General features: G+C 35.7%; 2 protein-coding genes across 2 annotated transcripts; both read left to right on the top strand.

Annotated features, from left to right (window-relative positions):
- Positions 6,959–11,126, top strand: LOC109720913 (zinc finger protein 4-like). The gene is made up of 2 exons (XM_020248268.1): positions 6,959–7,598; positions 10,103–11,126. Exon 2 carries the CDS (start codon positions 10,157–10,159, stop codon positions 10,877–10,879), a length of 723 nt encoding a protein of 240 aa, XP_020103857.1. The 5' UTR covers positions 6,959–7,598; positions 10,103–10,156; the 3' UTR covers positions 10,880–11,126.
- Positions 15,455–21,094, top strand: LOC109721264 (protein OBERON 3). The gene is made up of 4 exons (XM_020248761.1): positions 15,455–15,573; positions 15,620–17,537; positions 19,158–19,561; positions 20,703–21,094. Exons 2-4 carry the CDS (start codon positions 15,731–15,733, stop codon positions 20,850–20,852), a joined length of 2,361 nt encoding a protein of 786 aa, XP_020104350.1. The 5' UTR covers positions 15,455–15,573; positions 15,620–15,730; the 3' UTR covers positions 20,853–21,094.

The raw sequence follows: 22,106 nt of genomic DNA on the forward strand, positions 1-22,106 counted from the left end.
CGAGACCCTTGATAGCTTACAATCTTTGCTTTGCCTTTTCTTGGCTAATGAGAGTATTATCATATGAAACTAAAACCAGAGTGTATATTATCGTTTTTTTTTTATCTTGTTCCTGTTCTTCTTCTCAGGTGTTGGAAGGGCAAAAAATCCGTGTTAATAAAGCATAGAGAGAATGTTAGATGAACACTTCGAAAAGATCGGACCCATCGGAGCCTCCTAAAAGCTGAGCAAGTGATTGAGCAATGCAAAGGTGATATGTTTCCATGGTAGAAGAGCTTTTTTTCTTTTTTTTTTTTGTGTTTAGTGAATCCTTTCCGGTGGATGTTTGTTGTAGAACCTCACAAAATTTTGAATGCAAATACCTTCACCTGTTATTTTGCTCAACAAAGTGGGCTACATATATATATATATATATAGAGAGAGAGAGAGAGAGAGAGAGAGAGAGAGAGAGAGAGAGAGAGAGAGAATCCGGCTACTATATTCATAAGAGTATGATCGCCTTCGTACTCATAAATCGTTTTCGATAATAAAGCTTCCGAATTGATGATTCATACCGTTAAACGTTTTTTAGAACATTTAAGACTTCTAGAAACCAAATTTTATAATTTTTTGACATCATTTACCTTACGATCAGAAGATCTGAAAATTGATAATTTTTAACGGCCGATATGGGATACTTGCTAGTTTAACAGTATAAAAGAATTGGAATCGGTTGAAGTTTTGATAAAAAAAATTTATTCACTATCTAGATAAAAATCAATAACTCCGATCTTAAATTAAAGGATTCAATCATTCATTTTTAGGACGTCGTTCGATTTTGACCGTTCAGTACTTCATGGACTTTATTATGATTTCAAAAAATTACAAAATTTACTTTTAAGAAGTTTTAAATATGCTAAATCATATTTAACGAAATAAACCGTCGATTCGGAAGCTCCATTATCGAAAACAACTTATTAGCACGAAGGGCTCTATATTCATAAGAGTATAGTAGCCCTACTCTATATATATGAGCCGGTATACTATTAATAGTATATGAATATATATATAGTAATTATTATCAATTTTCTACTCTTAGATATTACTTCGACCAAATCTCACTAAATTCTAGGTACCTAGTGGGGTCTCTCTCTCTCTTTCTCTCTCTATATACAGAGAGAGAGAGAGAGAGTTGAGCTGTAATGCTATCAATACGAAACGAGCTCCGTTGCCGCTAATTTGTTTTCGATGTTGGACCCTTCAAATCAATGATCGGCACTGTTGAACATGATCCATATCACTTAAAATATCTAAACTCTCTCTGTTGTTCTCTTGTCCATCAAGTGAATGCAAAAAATAAACAGTTGAAAATAAATATTCTTTAAAAAATGATAATAAGAATCTTATAATCAAGATTAAGAGTATAGCTTTTGTTTTAAATAGTGTTAAAAATTTTCTAACTAAAATTAAATGGAATTGGATATCTTTACGCCATTAAACGAAAAAACGCCATATATATTGACTATTAAAATTATAAATTTTGAAACTCTTTGATCATTTGATCAATGATATCGAAAAGATTTAAAATTTAGTTTCTAGATGATATAGATCATGTTCAATAGAACAGATTATCAATTTAGAAGCTGCATTATCGAAAACAAATGAATGACAATGGAATCCGTTTGCTACTGATAGCATTCTAGCTCATCTCTCTCTCTCTCTATGTATGCACACATGACAAGGTTATGTATAGTTGATCAAGAGTAAATCCACCTTCTTAGTTAGCTATTTCTCTACATGAATTTGTCAAAAATCAGGCCAATGTAGAGAAATTGATTTTTTTTTTTTTTTGGAATGGTTTATTCAGGACTCAGGAGGTTTCTAAAACAATTTCATTAAGAAAAGAGTGAGTCCAAGAAGCATTGGTTGCATCATGCAAGTATTGCTATTGAAATTACATAATTTTATATTAGAGAGATTTATTTATGTAGGATATGGACATATATGTACAAATTAAACCTTACATCTACCCATGTTGCATACATCTTTGTACAATTATGTCCATATAATTGTCCACTGTACAAACTTTTATAAAACTGATCATGCCCTCTATTATTGTATTTAATTAACTCCTGCTTGTTGTACCACTGCAACAGATCTAACTAATGTTCCTATCTAAAGTTTCAAAACAAACCAAAAAAAAAAAAAAAAAAAAAAAAAAAAAAAAAAAAAAAAAAGGAAATGTAATGTACAGTGAAGTCACTGCAAATGAGCATTGCGAGGGACCGATCTACCCGACAGGGACAAGTCTCCCGAGGACCGATCTAAACACAAGGCAAAGGATGCAGGATACAGGATTCACCAAAAAAGCCCATATCACGCACGGGGACCGCTCTCTCCTTCACGCACCGCTCCCCGAGAGCTAAAAATCTGGGACGTAGCCAGATTTTCAAATCCGCCACGTCAGCCAAGAACCGGTTTGCTCCATAGTTATGAACTCCTAAATGCACTAACACTCCGTTTGGCTCGGGTATAAAGGGGGGGATAAGGGGGATATCCCCCCCTTTATACCCAAACAAAAAAAAAAAATGATGGGAACAAGTGTTCCCACCAATAACGGGGAGTGGTACCAACCACAACGGGGTTGCCCGTTATGGGTGGGAACACTTGTTCCCACCCGGGGTTGGAACAAGCTTGTTCCCAAGCTTGTTCCAACCCACTTGAGTAGAGAGAGAGAGAGAGAGAGAGAGAGAGAGAGATTTTTAAAATTTATAATTTTATAATTATAATTAATAAATTACAATTTTAAATTTTAAATTTGATATTTTAAAATTTTAAATTTTAAATTTGATATTTTTAAGTTTTCAAATTTTAAATTTTATTAAAGTTTTAATTTTAAATTTGATATTTTAAATTTTAAATTTTAAATTTGATATTTTTAAGTTTTCAAATTTTAAATTTTATTAAAGTTTAAATTTTAAATTTGTTATTTTATATCTTTAAAATTTAAATTTGGTCTGAAATTTAAAATTTGATATTTAAAATTAATATTTTTAATATTAAAATTTAAAATTTTAATTTCTAATTTAAATTTAAAAGTTAAAATTTAAAATTTAAAATTATAAATTTAAAATTCAATTATAGGGATAATATTATTATTTTCTATTTATAACTACCAACTATTCCTCTTATTCCTAAAAACCATCCAAACACAATTTTTCTAGTTCCAGCTTATACTCACAATTTTATCCAAACAAAAAAATATCCTTATTCCTACAAAAACTCATACTTGTACCTATCCCCGGTATAACTAGTTCCTACTAATTCCCGATCCAAACGGATAAAGATCTAAACATAATACATTGAATGCGATCATAGATATACAATCTGTAAATAGTATTTCAATAACAAGAAAAAAAATCAGAAGTTTTCGAAATCTATGTGCATGGTGTCTTAGGCATTATATAGTTGCATAAATCAACACTACAAAAACAGTTATATAGGGCGTGCTTGGCCTGGCAGGTGGTAAAGTGATTTCTCACTACAACAGAACTAGATTATATAGACATAGTTTTAGGACACTTTTATATAAGTGTCCCAGATATGCCAAATTTTTTTAAAAAAAATCTAATAAGGCCTAAATATAAAGTCCAATCCAACAAAAAATAAAAAGTTCCTCTACTAAACCAATCACACCCAGCCCACTTGGTCCGATTACAAATAAAAAAGAAAAAAAAAATTGATCACCATCTCCCCTTCTCCTCCTCCGCCGTCGTAGCCAACATGGTAAGGTTTCGGCAGCTGGAGTTCGGCCGCGAGGATCACGCAGGAACCGTAGAGGGCTACGATCGCCACGTATTCCTCCGCCACAGATCGTTGGAGGAGTGGGTGCCAAATATTAAGGCGGCCCTACCTATAGCGACTCTAGATATATAGTAACACTTCTAAAATGTGTCGGTAATTTAGCCAGCAACATTTTTTTTGACCTATACTAATATTTAAAAATGTCGCTATACACCGTTTTTGTTGTAGTGTCTCGAGAATTGATTGTGATTAACAGTTGTAGAGTGTTTTGCTGAGTCTAACTGAAAAAACAATAATTTTGAAGTGATTTTATAAATTTGTTTGGCAAATTTTTTTATTTTTTGCAAATAAAATTTTTTTTCTAAAAATTTTATTTTAAAATAATTCAAAATTAGAATTTAAATTTAAAATTTAAAAATTTTAATCTAAAATCGAAACTAGGATTTAAAATTTAATATTTTAATTTAAAAAAATCTAAATTTGAAATATGAAATCTGACATTAATAATTTAAAGTTTAAAATTTAAAATTTAATATTATATAATTTAAATTTTAAATCTAATTTTAAAAATTTAAATTTAAATTCAAAATTTAAATCTAAAATTTAAAATTTCTCAGAATCAGATTTCGAAAGGCAGATTTGAGCTGTTTATAATTTTGGTCATTTAAAGTCAGGAAAGTGATTCTAAAAATTAAAATCAGATTTTAAAAATAAAATTGTCAAACGTTCTATCGATAAAAAAAAATGACATTTCAGAATGTCTGGTCAATCACATCACCCAGGAGATAACGCAGCAGCGATAGTTTTCAAATATGGATGTGAATATGTGATTGAACAATCTCTTAACAGCACTCTGCAACTGGGAAAATCAGAAAAGCTTTATAGAAATCTACTGCTTATGGTCCTACACATCAAATAGTCCCAGAACTCATCAACACTGTTAAAAGAGTTATTAATTGTTAGTTGCATAAGAAGTAGATTTCTGAAAATTATGATTTTTTTTTTTTGGTACAAAATTATGATGATTTTTTTACCATATATGTATGTATACACACGCATGCAAATCCAATTTACACCCTAAAATCCTATTTTAGGACCTCTAAAAGTGGAAAAAGTCGCATTGCTGACGTTGTATCTCAAGCCAATCAAAATGCATCCCTAGAATTTACACGTCTCATCATAATTTTTAAAAAATATTTTTATTATATTTTTATCTCAAAAGAAGATGTATGATTGGCTAATTATAGATAATGTGGTGTGATTGCTGGATAAAAGATTTCCTCTAAAAGTTTGTTTTAGGAGACCTATCCGTAACGACTGATCGAACTTAGCACAGTTGGCTAAGGGGTTGTTTGGTTCCTCAAACAATTGTAGAAACTTTTTTTTTTGAGAAAAAAGTTTTCTATAAAAAATCTTTTTTTTCTTTTCAATTTTCTTTCCTTTTGGTGTCATAATTCATAAAGAACTAGTTTCTTTTTTTTTTAAATCTTATTTTTTCAGATTTTCTGGAGTGTTTTTGCTTTCTGGATTCTTTTCGGCAAATGAAAACACTAGTTAATTCTATAAAATATAAAAAATAAAAAATAAAAAAGTTAGTTTTTCTTAAAATCAAACGGACAAAAGAACTTTAAAAAATTCTATGAAAAAATTTTTCTCCAATTTTTTTTTTTCATACTTCTTTGAGAAACCAAACTGCCCCCGGAGACTTGATAGTCTCAACTTCAAAGTCCAGTTGCTTCACATTTCTAGCCAAATTTACTTTTTAAAAAAAATGAACGAAGCGAATAGCTTGCTACCGTTCTCTTTAAGCTGCATTTTGTTCGAGGGAAGGGGATATCCCCAACTTGTACCTAGGCAGTGCAAAAATTGGGCCGAACAAGTTATTTCGATCAAACCGGATTGTTCTGAAACAATACGAAAAAAGTTGTTTCTAAGAAAACTAGAAACAGCTGTGTTCTTCTTTCTACTTTATTAGATAAATAGACATATAAATAAATATATTAATATAAATATTATCTTTATGATAATAAATTTTTACTTAAGTCTTATTATATAATATAAATTAATTAAATGCGATATATTATTATTTTATTAAATTTTATCAATTTATATATTAATATTTCATTATTTTATTTTCTATTAAGTATTATATATATTAAATTATTTTTTTCATATATTATATTTGTCTTTTAAATTTGTATTGAATTTTATAGTATTATTAATTAAAATTATAAGTACATTGATAGTACTATACTTTATTCATCACATATAATTATGGATAAATTATATAAAATAAATTGTTAATTACATCAAAGAAGTTATTATATACAATAAATAAGATATTATATTATATAAAATTATTTTATAAATAATTTGATATAAAATATACCAATGTAAATTAACTACTTTTTTAAAAGACATTATCCTAGACTTTTTATTCAAGCGCTACTAAGGATTCCTGAATGTCACGCCCCGAGGTCCCTTTTTGATTTTTGGTATCAGAGCCAATTACCAGCCGGAAGTGTGAGATGAGTCTCGGCTGAGCCAGAATTATACAGCGGGGAGAACGAGACTCTCATGCTGTCAACTGTTGTGGGTAGAGCGCGGCTTCCCCATAAGGTCAGTTTAGGCTAGCGAGACGAGTCTCACATCGTTTGGTACTTGTGAGTCTGAGCCTGACGAGGACGTCAGAGCTTAAGAGGGGGAGATTGTGAGATCGCAGGTAGTCCTATATATAAGATATAATAGGCTAAACTCTTAACCGGGCTTAAGCATTTTGAGCCAGTGGTTGCGCCCAACGAGTTATTGTTGCTAGTAGACTGGGTCGTTACACTGAATGCATCCAAATATAAATTTATATCGTTTATTCTTTCAGAAATAAACTTAATTGAAAATGTGAAGCAACTAGACTTTTGATCTTGGAACCTCAGGTACCAACCATCAAACTCTTTGCCACTTACGTGATCAGTAAATTTATAGTCATTCTAACCTATACCAAGATATTTGCTGTTCTTGAAAACAACAAAAATTATCTCTTGGAATTTAGTTTCCGAACCAAAAAACAGCCTTAAAAAAAAGAAAAAAAAAGAAAAAAGGAAATAGAGAGACCTAACCATAGTGGACCAGGTCCTCATAATAACTATTCTCTCTCTCTCTATGTGGACCAATGTTTTGCTTTCCTTTTCTCTATCCCAATACTTAGCAGCACACATTGTGCTGCAGATGGATAGCAGTAGCAGAAGGGTGCAGTGGGAGCTCCTTCTTTAAACTCTCTTTTCTTGGTTGTGGCCTTGTAGGTATAGAGAGAGAGAGAGAGAGAGAGAGAGAGAGAGAGAGAGAGTATCTTAGCAGCTATTCTATGTATATAGATATATATTATATATATAAAAGGGGGACTACCACCCACTTTTCCCCACTGAGAACTCCACACAGCAACACATGTAGCAGTGTCATTTCCTTTTCTTAATTCTTTTCCCACCTCTGACCTCTCCCACACACCCCCAGTCCCCCCCCCCCAACACAACCTTTTCTTTCCATAATTTAGCATCCATACATCTCCCCCACTATACATACTTACACTATCCACCTCTCAATTCACCACTTCTCTCTCTCTCTCTCTCTCTATCTCTCTCTCTCTCCATCTCTATCTCTATCTCCTCTTCTTTTATTCTCTTTCTCTCTCTCTCTTTCTCTCTCTCTCTCTCTCTCTCTCTCTCTTATCAAAAGAGCCAAGACCAATGAAGCCATTTGAGCCCACATAGCACACAATGGTGTAAGGGGTGGAAATTAGTGGACTTGGAGATGATCCATAGTTGGTATATATACACAACTCATCAAATCTATTATCCTTTTTTATCTTTTTTTTTTCTTTCTTGGTTGGTAATTTATTTAGTTCTCATCATTTATTTCACAAGATTTAGATAAATTGTGTGTGTGTGTGTGTGTGTGTGTGTGTGTGTGTGTGTTTTCCTTTGTTTGGGTGTGTTTTGGGCTTTTTAGTCATGCTTCATTTTTTTTTTTTTTCAATTTATACAACTTTACCAATTCAAGCTCATCATCCTGGATCAAAGATATCTTTTAGGCCACTTCTTTTGTTAAATTAATTAGATTATCTCTTTTTATACATATTTTATTTTTTGGAAAGGTATTTTTCTTTCTTTGTGCTTTATCTGTAAGTCCAGAACATACTGTTTATGGAGGTGATGGAAACAAAATTCATGCTACAATTTCTCTTTTAATTCTTTTTTTGCTATGTTGAAATGGTACAGAGAGAACAAGCAAATTGATACATAATAGTGAAATTATTAATTGTTTTACACTTGCTGAAACTTACCCTTTTCATTTAGCATCAGAAGCCCAAGATCTTCAGGAAAAAAAAAAAAAAAAATCCATATAAAAGTGTTTTTCCGGTACGAAAAGTTAGTATTGTCAAGCCATATAAAAATTAAATTCGTACATTTTGCTATAATTTCAANAAAAAAAAAAAAAAAAAAAACATCTTGTAAAGAGTGTAATGCCTAATTATTTGCATGTAATCAACTTCTCTTATCACACATCTTGTAAAGATACTGTCACTATCATTAATTGAAAGTTTGAAACATCATGTTAGTTACCATTTTCTTTTCATATTTATTTGCTTTTTTTTTTTGTCAGTTATAGTTTGGCTTTTTTTGCTATGTTGAAATGGTACAGAGAGAACAAGCAAATTGATACATAATAGTGAAATTATTAATTGTTTTACACTTGCTGAAACTTACCCTTTTCATTTAGCATCAGAAGCCCAAGATCTTCAGGAAAAAAAAAAAAAAAAATCCATATAAAAGTGTTTTTCCGGTACGAAAAGTTAGTATTGTCAAGCCATATAAAAATTAAATTCGTACATTTTGCTATAATTTCAATTTCAAAACATGAAATGTAGATGGTGATTTTTCATCCTCGTTCACAATCTGTAATATAACGGGACGTTTCGAGTCTATTCTCTTATCTCCGGAGATGGAGCCGTTACAAAAAATTAGAATTAGGATTAGACCAAAACTCCCATTATGTCATATATATATATATATATATATATAGTAGCCGAACTCATATAGGCTGGGGCTACTATACTCATATGAGTATAGAGTCCTTTGTGCTTATAAGTTTTCGACCTTTCGGATGAAAAAATGTGCGGTGAGGATGAGAGTGGTTACGGTTAGGTTGATAGTGGGCCCCCTAGGGTTGAGTGGGTGGTTGGTTGAATAGTATAATCTAACAGGTAAAATAATTAAAGGATAGATCTAATGGCTAAAAACTTATAAGTATAAGAGGCTTTATACTCATAAAAGTATAGTAGCCGAACTCTATATATATATATATATAGAGCTAGGCTGGTATACTATTGGGAGCACGGAGGCCTCCGTACTACTAAGTTGTTTTTAATGATGCGGCTTCCAAATCGACGATCGGCTCCATTAGACTTGATTTACATTATTAAAAGTATTTGTAAACTAAATTTCATAATTTTTTGACATCATTCAGCTAGTGATCAAAAGGTTTCAAAATTGACAATTTTAAAGGTAGATGTAATGAGTTTGTGAATTTAATGGTGTAAACTAATCTAAATTTGATGAAATTTTTATAGAATTTTTTTTACTATTTAGAGTAAAATCAATATCTCTGATCTTAAATTCAAGTTTTTTATCATCATTTTTTACAAGATTTTTATTTTCAGCCGTTCATTTTTAGACTACTCGTTTGATAGATAAATGATGCCAAAAAATTATGAAATTTAAATTTTCAAATACTTTAATAGTGTAGATCAAATCTAACGGAGCCGATTGTCGATTTGGAAGCCGCATCATTGAAAACAACTTAGTAACACGGCGGCTTCCGTACTACCGATAGTATACCAGCCTAACTCTCTCTCTCTCTCTCTCTCTCTCTCTCTCTATATATATATAACCTAATGTCACTTCCGTCTATCAAGGACGTGCCCAGATAAATGCATCCTAATCGTTGGATCGTCTGTATTTTTATGGATCGCCTTAAATAAATCACGTAGGCCACATCCAACAAGTATTACTAAACATCGCATCACTACATAATGTCGCGATTATGTCGGGTAAAGGAGGATAATGTCTAAATTTTACATCAACATCTCATGTAAATCAAACTGCACAGAAGCTAGCAAAGAGTAGCTAGGGAACTGCATTCTATCAGTCCCTGACTTGTTTCTTGTATGTATGTGAATGAAACAGTGCATGTAAAAACTGGCGAAATTCCGCCAGATTGTTAAGTTTTTAACTGAACTCAAAGCTCTCATTCTTTTTACCTGCTGCAGCTGAATACATCAGATCTTTCCCTGCAATTAACACAAGTTCCAATTGAGGACAATATGGAGAAATCCAACCAAGAATGGTTTGAATTAGAAGCCTCTGAGAGCAGCAGCCAAGTAGCTTCCAACATCTCCAACCAGGCATCATCACCAGCCTCTGTCTCGAAGGAAGATCGACCGACGAGCGCCGCCCTCCGACCGTCAGACCTCGACCTCTCGCTGACCATCAATGCATGTTCATCTCCAGAAGCCAACAACAATGCTCGTCGCAACTCCTTGACCAGCAGTAGTGAGAGCACAAGTGATCAGAACCCAAGCCATGAACACAATATTCCCCCCAACCCTTCAAGAGTGTTCTCATGCAACTACTGCCAAAGGAAGTTCTACAGCTCCCAAGCTCTAGGAGGCCACCAAAATGCGCATAAAAGAGAGCGAAGCCTCGCGAAAAGGGCCCTGAAACTGAACACATTCCTACCATTCTCTTACTCCAGCATGTCCTCACTACCCCTACATGGATCAAACCTCCACTCTTTGGGGATCAAGGCTCACTCCTCATTGCACCAAGGGGTGTTAGAGAGGCAAGAGGGCCACGGCGGGCCGCGGTTCGTCCGCGGTTTGCTCGGGCCGATGCCGTTCTTCGCGGAGGACGACGACTTGGGCTTCTACTGGCCCGGGAGTTTCAGGCAAATGATAAGCGATCCGAACTTGAATTCGAATTCGAATGACGGCGCGGTGAACGCCTTGTCGTCGGCCGAGGAGCTCGATCTCACTCTTAGGCTTTGAGCTGGTTGATCTTTGATTGGTTTTCTTTTTATTCCTTTTGCATTAAGTGATTCTCTTTTTCCACATAGTGAGGTATGTGAAACTTATATATTTGGTGGTTGCGAAGTGTTGATTCTTGTTGCATATCTCTAGAACAACATCAATTATGCTTGGTATTGTGATATGGATGCTTCTTATAAACTAGAACCATCTCCAATTGTTGTGTGTTGTATGTAATTTATGGAGCTAAATTGTTCCCTTGAGAGTTTCTTATGTAGGACTACATTGATCATGCAATGAGATATAGCTAGCTAGTGGAGGCATATATGGATGAGAATATATGCCAAATTGTAACTTCATTTTGTCGATGTGATATCCTAATTGTCCCACATCAGATAAGAACGAGATTGTGATCAGATTATAAGAAACTATATATGAACGCCAGTAATAATAACTCAGGACTTAAACAATTTGAGTCGATGGTTTGGGCTCAAAGAGTTATTATTGCTAGCGAACTGGATCATTACAGTAGAGCAACTTTGATCACGCATAGAATATGTGAAAAAATATTTTTAATATTTATATTCAACACTCTTCGTTACGTCTGAACTGGAAACCTAAACTCCATATCTCCTACTCTGATATACATATATATACCACGTTAAATGATATGGAATTATCATTTTTTTTTCCTAAAAGCTAAAGCTATGAGAGAACGGTACTTTTTTAAATTTTATATTCAAAGAAAACATGTGCCCAATTGTTTGGTCAAATAGAGTATCTACCCCTTAGTAGATGATAATTAAAAGTAAGGATACCTAGACTTAATGATGGATGAGTGCTATATATCCTCTATAATTACTTTGGTTACAACTTGTTGATCCATGAGTATTCAACTACAAATTGTGCTTGACATAATGAGCTCTAGAAACTCTCTTTGAGTATTTTATGAAACCTAGGTATAGGGTATAGCAAGGGAGAAAAAAAAAAGAAAAAAAAAGAAAAAAAAAAAGGAGCAAAGTGAGTCAACCTAATATGCCACTACACAAGCTTTTATATTGCCAAACCATAAGAAGTAATTCATTAATAAATTCTAGGCTAAATTAAACCTCAAATTTTAATTAGCTGTTATTTTTGACTTGAACTGTGAGATATATATGTGGTGTTCTAGTCCCGAATTTTTTGAATTATAGTAATATGCTTGATAATATAACAATACTTAAAATATTATATTATTTTTATATTAGTAATTCATCAATAGTTATTTCAAAAAATTAGATTGTGAAATTTAAGTGTAACAATTTAAAAAGTTCGAGATCTAAAGTGTTATGAGCCCATAGTTCTAGGACTAAAGTTTCCACTTGTAATTGGTGACCACTTGAGATGAACCATGAAGTGATCCAACACAATAGTACATCTTGAAGTGGCACTCTTACCAAATTAATGTAGTTCCCTTGACCACCCCATATTTTGACTAACTTAACCAAATGGGTCCTAGTTGATTCGCATTTCTAGCTAAGTTTATTTCTAAATAAAATAAACGAAGCGGGTAACGTGCTACTTATCTCTCTCAAAAAAAAAAAAAAAAGGGTCACCGATCTTCTCTAGAGCAAATGGTAAAGGACTTAGTAGTTGGTATTAGAAGTTCCAAGTTTGAATTTTATTTGATTCACATTTCCAGCTAAGTTTATTTCTAAATAAAATAAACGAAATAGATAGCGTGCTACCTATCTCTCTCAAAAAAAAAAAGAAAAAAAAAAGGGTCTCTAGTTGCATGATTTGAATATTAAAATGCTATAGCCCAATTGCTAAAACCAAAATTTTAATCCTTATACACTCTTGTGGCAATGTGGAGTATGACAATTTTTTTTTTAAAAATAATATTAATAAATTCTTCAAATTTTTAAAAATATATATATCTTATTTATTCCCGTACGAGCAAAATTGATTTGAAAAAATTCCGTGAAATATCTCCTTTCTCTCTAGGATTTACTGATGGGATTGGATTTTAGAATAATATTTTGATTATTGAGGGACAAATTTAAAAATTTTTAATAGTTGCAAGGGGAATATTAGCAAAACCTACTTGTACAAATTATCTTTCTCTAAAAGCTTAAATTCCTTTAAATATGTTTTTTTTTTTAAAAAAAATTTCTCCTTGAGAAACAATAGAACTTAAAAAGAATTCTCATTGTTTAAAACATTTGATTGTTATCTTTTAGCCGCATAGTAAAGGAAAAAAACATTTTATCCGGTCTATTCTGTCAAAAACAATTAAAATTAAAAGAAATAATTTATTTTGATCAAGACGGGTTATTTTCGTTACTCTGAAATAATTCGTTAAGGCAATTTTTACCTTAATTTGTTAATTTTATATTTTTTTGGATCTATTTGAGATGATGACAAAATATAGGGGGTAATTCATATGATTTTTAATGGAGAGGAGTAATTAAGACAGAGTCTAAAGTGTAGGGGTTTTTTTATAATTTAGTCGAATAATATAAAAATAAAAGTTGCAGAGATAACGGTGGCCAAAGTAGATAAGTCACGCGCACAAATATTGGAGTACACGTGTCGAGATTCTATGTGGCAAAAGCCAATGTTTCCCGTTCGGGTCGGATCACATAATCCGCTCCCCGACTCCGACCGACAACGCCCCAAAAAGTCAGCAACGGCTACATAATGCGAGGGCATTTTCGTCATTTCGACCACACGTGGGGCCCACACGGTGCACGCCGACGCGGAGAGCCACGCCCACGTGGTACGTTACTCCTTTAATGAACAATCATAGTCAACGCACGTGTTCTCATCCGTTCATCAGGTCAACTCTTCACATCAGTCCACATCGAACGGTTGGTGATCAATTAGATCTTTTATCTTAAAACGAACCCTCGGAACACTTCAAAAACTTTTCTTTTTTTTTTTGGATTAATTGCACGTAGCTCCGTGTAAACATAACGAATTACAAAACAGTCCCTAAAAAATTCAACCTCTCAAGCTAGTTTTGAACCTGTAGCTAGACTTTTTACATGCTGCTTTTCCATTTAATTTTGCCTATTATTTTATCTTATTTTGCTCAAAAAAAAATTTAGAAAAAAATGAGTCAAAAAAAAGTTTGCAATAATGATGAATTTGATTGAATTTTAAAGAGAAAAAAAATGACCATTGAAATTTTTTTGAGATATCTCTGCACTATTATAGAAGTTGGGACTTTTGGAGGGATATTTTTTTTACGACAAAATTGACATTTTACTTATCCGCTATTAAGAAAATAAATAATTCTCTAACGCAAACAAATCTGAAGAACAAATATGACTATCACTAGACTTTTGCAGTGATAAGAGTTAAAAGTTGAACTCTGTAATAATATATTTGCTATCGCTATATTTACATAGCGCTGTATGTTATTAATCATCTTTTTTAACCTTTTTTCAAAAAAAAGAGAAATTACACTTAAGTCCCTGAACAATTCATATATTTTATTTAAACACTTTACACTAAATTAAATTAGAAATTAAACTTTGGTATTCTAAAATTTTGAAAGTATTCGCTTCTAATTCTTTGCTAATGAAAAAAGTTTTTCATACATTATTTGTCTACCTACATAAAATCTATCTAATATTTTCGTAATTAAATAATTTAATTTACTAATAAGGGTTAAGATTTATACGCTATAAAGTGTCTGAAGAACTCTTTAATTGCAAAACTTTTTTTTTTTTTTTGAGAACAAGGTAGCAACCTATCTGTTTCATTCATTAAGCGAAATGAACTAAGCGTACAAGTTGGAGACAGCTAGGGTCTCCTAAAAGGTCCGAACGGATACAAGAAAGACCGACAAACAGGTACAAGAAAGACCGACAAAAAAAAAAACCGACCAAAAAAAAGTAAAGAACACTGCACCTACCGTTATGTGAGAGTAAGACTAGACAACGGGGTAACTTTAAACACCTCACGAAGGGAGGGGATAATCCTGAAGGGTCAAGGAATCTCGGTCCAGTCTCTATTCAAGGAGTTGACTCGTTCAAGCGCCCTGGTAGCGTTGGGACTCACCTCCCGAAAGATAATGTTGTTTCGCTCTGTCCTGACCACCCACCAGATTGCCACCAAACGGGTTAGATTTTTCTCTCGCAGCACAGTATTGCGGATGTACCCTATCTCTGACCAAAGCCGGCGGACATCCCCTGATTCCGAATCGCTTATATCTGTCAGTTTCGTACTGAATAAAAGGTATTTGACGAAGACACAATCCCGAAATAGGTGATCACATGTTTCAGATAATCGCAAAACTGTTAGTAGGCTTTGCGTATGTAATACCGCGTTTTACATATTACAATTATTCAGCTACTATATATTTTTTACGATTTTATTATAAAATACAAAAATATATTTGTATAAATTTTTTATTTTAATTTCGTTTACCAAGTGAGTAGTGCTTGCGTTGGGAAAGGGTGATTTGCAATTTTTTTTATTTTACTTTTGTGTAAGCGTGCTTCACAGCTCACAAGTGAAAAAAAAAAAGTTGTAATTTGTAATTAAAAGTACTATGGAGGGCCAATCGGCAAAAATTGCAAGGGAAAATATATTAAAAAAAAAAAAGAAAAGAAATCCGCGTGAGAGTGGAGGAGACTCTTGTGGCCGATGATCACGACGACGACGACGACGATGACGATGACGATGACGCTGACGATGAAACCCTAGGAGCGAGAAACCCTAAGAGAGAGAGAGAGAGAGAGAGAGAGAGAGGTAGAGCTAGAGAGAGACAGAGAGAGAGAGAGAGAGATCCAAAACCCTAGCTCTCCTCCTCCTCCTCCCTCCGCGAAACCCTACAGTTTCCGATCTCAGGTGCGTTGTGACCCCTCCTCCTCCGCCGCCATGTTCGACGAGTCCGATCCCTCCAAGGATCACCCCGATCCGGCACCATCGAACCCTAAGCCTCTCGATCTCGACAAGAGCGCCGCCGCCGCCGCCGCGGCCATTAAGGGCGGGAGCTCGGCCCCGCAAGAGCTCACCCTCTCCTACCTCTGCGAAAACCCTAAGCTGACCCTCCAAGACAAGGACCAGCCTGATCCCTTCGCAGCCATGGAGCGGCCGCGCGCGAGCAACAAGGGCAAGGAGATCGCCGCCGCGGCCGCCGCCGCGTCGGAGGGCTCTCCGGGCGATGACGACCGCCGGTGGGTCGAGCGCGACTTCCTCCAGCTCGCCGGCGGGAAGCGGGAGGCCCCGCCGGACCGCGCGGACGCGGAGGGCGGCGGCGCCGGACGCGAGAAGAAGGTGAAGGTCGAAACCCTAAGCCTCTCCCTCGGCCCCCCGAATCTCTCCCTCTCTCTCAAGCCGTCGGCGAACCCAGTCGCCTCGTCGAACACCTTGGCCGCAGCCCCTGGAGCCGCCGCAGCCGCCCCTACCCCCGCTGTTCCGAGCTCCGTCGTCGCTCCGCTGAAGAGGACCTACAGTTCTAATACGAGGACCACGAACTCCGACGATTACGGCGCCGCGTCTTTCTCGTACTCGTACTCCATTCCCTTCTCCCACAACCCTAGTTGCTCTCTCACTCGGAATTCCACTGAAAATTATGATTTTTCCCGCGAGAATGACCAGATGTGGTATGCAGGGGAGGGGACTAATGGGTCGGTTCATAGTAGATTCAAGCCCGTCGGCGATGGCCACAACGTCGCATTTACGAACCCTAGTGGGTTTTCTCATGTCAACAACAAGGAATTGAACAATAGCCTTCACAGAGGGCATAACAGCTCGGATAACGTCTCCTTCTTCCCTTCCGAATTGCCTGCGAGGCCGCCCGTGAAAATTAATGGGGTTTTGAGCTCGGATAGTGGGAGAAATGCTATTCTTCCGAGGACAGATAGGCTGCTGAGGGAAATTGTATCAGAGTCTATTCCCGTCATGGCGCAAATTCTTCAAGAGTTACCGGCAGAATCATTAGAAGCTTTGAGAGAAGCGCTGAGGAATCTAATCGATTCGCCGGAGAGGAAGGACGATTGCGCCAGGCTGCAGAGGCGGCTCGAGCAGCGGTCGGATTTGACCTTCGAGATGCTCTCAAAATCCAACCGGGCGCAGCTAGAGATCTTGGTTGCAATCAAGACGGGCGTCACAGACTTTGTCTCGGGAAAAGTTCGCGTCCCTTCGAATGAACTGGTCGAGATTTTCTTGCTCATGCGGTGCAAGAACTTGGATTGCAAGAACTTATTACCTGTAGATGATTGCGATTGCAATATTTGTTCCAGTAAAAAGGGATTTTGCAGTACTTGCATGTGCCCAATCTGCCTTAGGTTCGATTGTGCGTCGAATACATGCAGTTGGGTCGGATGCGACGTTTGTTCCCATTGGTGCCATGCTGTTTGTGGGCTTGAAAAGAACCTAATTCGGCCTGGCCCAACCCGTAAGGGGCCGATGGGCACGTCCGAAATGCAGTTCCATTGCCTGGGTTGTGGACATGCTTCTGAAATGTTTGGGTTTGTGAAGGAAGTCTTTACTTGTTGTGCTAAGCAGTGGGGTCTCGAGACCTTGGTGAAAGAACTAGGCTATGTGAGGAAAATCTTTCGTGCTAGCGAGGATTTTGAAGGGAAAGGGCTTCATGGAAAATCTGAGGAGATCCTGAACATGCTCGGCAAGAATATGATCTCGCCTCCAGATGCGTGTAACAGCATGCTACATTTTTTCAAATGTGAGTCACCTTACCAATCTTTGCTTGGCCTTTTATGCTATGGAAAACATTTTGTTATTTCTCTTAATTAGCTAGTTTGTATGGAACAAAGGTGAGGATTAGATTTATAATTGTTTTAAAATCTAATTGTAGCTGTCTATGCATGTTCCAAATTATTATGAAATGTAAGTATTTGTAGCCAGCGCTAGTCAACTTAATCTAACAATTATGAATTATAGATTTCGAAATTTGGTTATGGCTTCTGTGACAGTTGGAGCATTTATACTTGGCAGTGGCACGTCTCTTTCGATGTACTCAAAGTCCTCCATTGTCAATCACTTTTGCGTGTCTTTGGTCGGATCAGATCATACTTGTTCAAGTCTTATTTATTTGTTTGTATTTCTTGTTCATCTATTTTAATCAATGTTTAGCTTTGCTTCACCAAGTGTCAAAATTTTGTTTTGGCCATGCAATGTTTGATTGGTGAATTTACTCCACCTGTACACCTTACTGATATCGCCTATCTTATTTCTAAGGATTGGGTCATCTTATTATATTTCATTATTGTGGAGATCGAGTCACGTCCCGACCTACGGCGGCCATTTCGCCTGGACCGGAAGAGGCATCTATGAATTGTTCCTCAACAAATTATGCCGCTTTATATATATAATAATATGATGAACTCGAGTGTTATTTATTTTTTACCTTTAGCCCTTGATATTTGAGTGTAAGCATTGTCGTGTCATGTCAACTTTGTCATAGAACAGAACTTTTTACAAACATCGTGGTCTATATGTGCTTCAGTGTTAGCTTCAGATTGGCCTTCTATAGTTACAGTTTCAGTTACTTGGTTTCAGATTTTTGTTGAGGTCCCCAAACATATTTGAAAATTTGAAATGAGTATAACACATTTGAAATAAAATTGAAGAAAACATAAATTCACAACTTGTTGACGTGTCAAATTGATGCTTTATGCTACTTTTTTTGTAATTAAATCCTCCTTGGCCCCATTTTAATCAAAATCAAACTTTTTTGGTTTCAGATTGCTTTCAAACAGTAGTTTGGATCCAACTGACCGAAACAAAAAAAAAGTGTTATGGTTTCAGCGTTTGTGCTGAAAAGACCAGGGCAGGAGAGCATGCCTTTTCTTGGATATTTTACACCAGAATGTTTGCATGATTGTGCTTTCGGTCAGTTAAGTGCACTTCCACACTAAGCTCTACACCTATTTGCAATGTGAAAACAGTACCTTCGGCATATATTATCATCTTTCAATGGAATCCTTTGGAGAAAATGCTTACATCATTACATGAAAATAGCAAGTATAGGTTCATACTAGAAAATGTCGACATCTTGCTCCCAGTAATATCAGCTCTTGCTTTATGCTGCTGTGTGAGCTCTCCTTTGTCTGTTATCTGTACTGTGCTATCTATTGTTTGAATAGAGAACATTGATAGCACTGTATGATATTACAATCTAACTTCTAGCTTCCTTGCTCTTGAATATATTGTTTCACCAATGCCATTTTCAAACATATTGCTGATAATAACACTGGTGATCCTTTCACCAATTTGCAGGAATATTGCTAATGTCAAGTATTTTATTTTTGTCTAGAGCTAATTAATTATTTCATTTTTGCAGATGGAGTTACAGAGTTCTCTGTCACTGGTAGCACATCTAAAAATACCATAGCAGCTCAAGCAAGTCAACTCGCAGATATCCTTCCTCTTCAAACACCAGTGACTACCCCACCAAAATCTGCTTTCAATTTTAAACCTACCAGTTCTGTATTAAACAACCCAATCGACGTCCTAAAATGTGACCCCAAACCTCATTCGATCGAGTCCCACTTCACTCCATCAAAGGAAGATGACTTCCGGAGCTTGGAAACCATAGTAAAGTTCAAGGAAGCAGAAGCCAAGCTCTTCCAGCGGCTGGCTGATGATGCCCGGAGGGAGGTGGAGAACTACCGCCAGATTGTGCGGGCCAACTCTGAGAAGCTTGAGGAGGAGTATGCAGCTAAGCTCGCGAAACTCTGCTTCCAGGTAGGATGGCAGTTCAGGTTTGCATTTTGTGTGTTCAACCAGCGGTGTCAGTCAAGTTAATCTAAAGATTGAATTGAGATGATCTATAATTTACTCTAAATGCTCAATTTGATTCTCATGTTATGTAGATCATTTTTGGGTTAGATGGGTCCGTCTCGTTCTATTTGAGTTTCTCTAAGTTAGGGGTGTCCTTCAGTCAGTTTGGTCCAGTTTTCAGGAATTTTCAGTATAGTGAACTGCAGTGTTTTAAATAGTGGACGCTTAGCCTCCAGACTTCCCCCCTATCCACACCCACTATAGTGGAATTACTTTGCTAATGTTGCACCATAAGGTTTAGAGCGGGATTTAGTGGAGTCGGTTTGTAGCGGCTGCTAATGGGCCCTCTAAAGTGGGCGCTATGAAGCGTGGTCAAAGCGGGCCTATGGGCCTAAAAGCTTGAAAATTGCAAAAGGGTTAAATTTTCCTGTCGGACCAGGTTTTGAAGGTAAATAAATGATCAAAAACCTATAAATGGACTATAGATTTTTAGTGTTTTGTCCTTTTGGTTTATTAAATTATAATATTTTGAAGTTAGTCTTCTAGATAATGACGTTAAATATGCATAGACTTGCAATACTAGAAAGGGGTATTGGTTAATTATTTTTTTTCCTTCAAAATCATATGTATTTTCTATAAAAAATATAGACATATTAAGTAATTTTTTTTCGTGAAATCCGCTATGGGGTTTGTAGCATTCGCTATGGTACCCGCTATCCGCTTTTTGTTATGAGACACCCCAAACGCTATATACTCGCTATCCGTTATTTTCAACCTTGGTGAATTGAACTAAACCAAATTGATTTGGTTTGGTTCAGTTCGGCTGGTTTTCTTTGTCTAGATACTTACTGAATCCCTCGTTTTCATATGAAGGACATTGACTGGTCCTGTCCATTAAAGCTGTTGTCACACAACTAGTGCATATCAATTTATTGGATATTCGGTTCACTCAGTTAACCCAGTTGTCAGTGTGCACAGCCGAATTGAACATAATTGCTGATTAAACAGAGTGAATCAAATGAAATAGTTCGGTTCAGCATGCTGCACTCGGTTTAGACTGAATGGCACACGCCTCTCCTCTCAGTAACTTCACCACTGATTGCAGGAGACTGAGGAGAAGCGGAGGAAGAAGGTCGAGGAGCTTAAGCTGCTCGAGAACTCCCAATGCGATTACCACAAGATGAAGATGAGGATGCAGGAAGAGATTGCAAGATTGCTCGAAAGGATGGAGGCCACAAAGAAAATGTGGGTATAGAGGTATAACCTTCATTGATGCTTGTGATGGTAATGTTTTACTGTATCTCTTTTTTCGCCTGTAACAATTAGTTAGCATAAACAAATTCAATGCTATATGTGTTATTGTGTATTCTCTATGCTTTGTTGTTTGTGTTCAAGTGGTAAACATAGATATCTGAACTTTCCAACTTGAGTGCTATGTATTTGATGACGACAGTTAACACTCGTAATTTATGATATTTGAACAATGTTTATGATGTATAGTGGTGTATAATACAAATCAATCGAAGGTACCATATTTCATTGTTCCAACTAAAAAATAATGGAGACACTGATTAAGGTATATAATACAGATAACAAAAATGTACAGTAACCCTTTTCCTTTTCTTTTCCTTTTTTTATAACTTTTTTCTAAGAGGTTTTGAATACTACAGTCATGATATGATCCAGTGAGTTTTCAATTCCAATCCCCATCATCTGTTATATATTATTTCTGCTTTATGTATTGTCCTTTTTGTTTTCTTCCATATTGTTTGATACATAGAAGAAGATGCTTGTTAATATTGTTATCTTTTACCTCGGATTGTTTAGGTTCTGGATTTGAGTGGCCTAACAATGATTTTGGATTGTTGATTTTCTTATATTTAGTAGACAAACACAACAAACCAATGCATGAGGCAGCCCAGAACTACAGTCCATTCTGAGGATGCCCCCCTTTACTATTTCACCAAACACAATGCAGACAATACTAACATGCCATGCCTGTTACTTGTAAAATTCTTTTTTGGATATTTTTCACTACCTCTTGGATAGAAAATCTCAAACCAAACACCACTAAGGCTTCGTTTGGAATTGCGTGGAGATTGCGTTACATACACGTGCAGAGGAAGTATAATGAAAAAAAAATATCTTACTTTATTTCCTATGTAATATTACTTTTTACATATCACAATAAAGTTGATTATGATTTACATTTTGTAAAGCCTCAGTAGTCCCTCGTCAGATGGAACAGGAATTGTGAATGAGTATATAAGAATCACAGACTCTAATATTAATAATTGGACTTCAGCATTTTGGGCCTATGGTTTGGACCCGACGAAGTATTAGTACTAGCAGGTTAGGTCGTAACATTTGGTTAGGGTCTAAACAAAGCTAGTTTGTAATGCCCCGATAGTCTGACCCACAACGAATGAAAAAGGAATTGTAAATGAAAGCTATAAGGATCAAAGATTCTAATACTGATAACTACGCTTAAGTATTTTGAGCCGATGGT

The sequence above is a fragment of the Ananas comosus genome, linkage group 15, assembly GCF_001540865.1.
Source record: "Ananas comosus cultivar F153 linkage group 15, ASM154086v1, whole genome shotgun sequence".
Lineage (NCBI taxonomy): Eukaryota > Viridiplantae > Streptophyta > Magnoliopsida > Poales > Bromeliaceae > Ananas > Ananas comosus.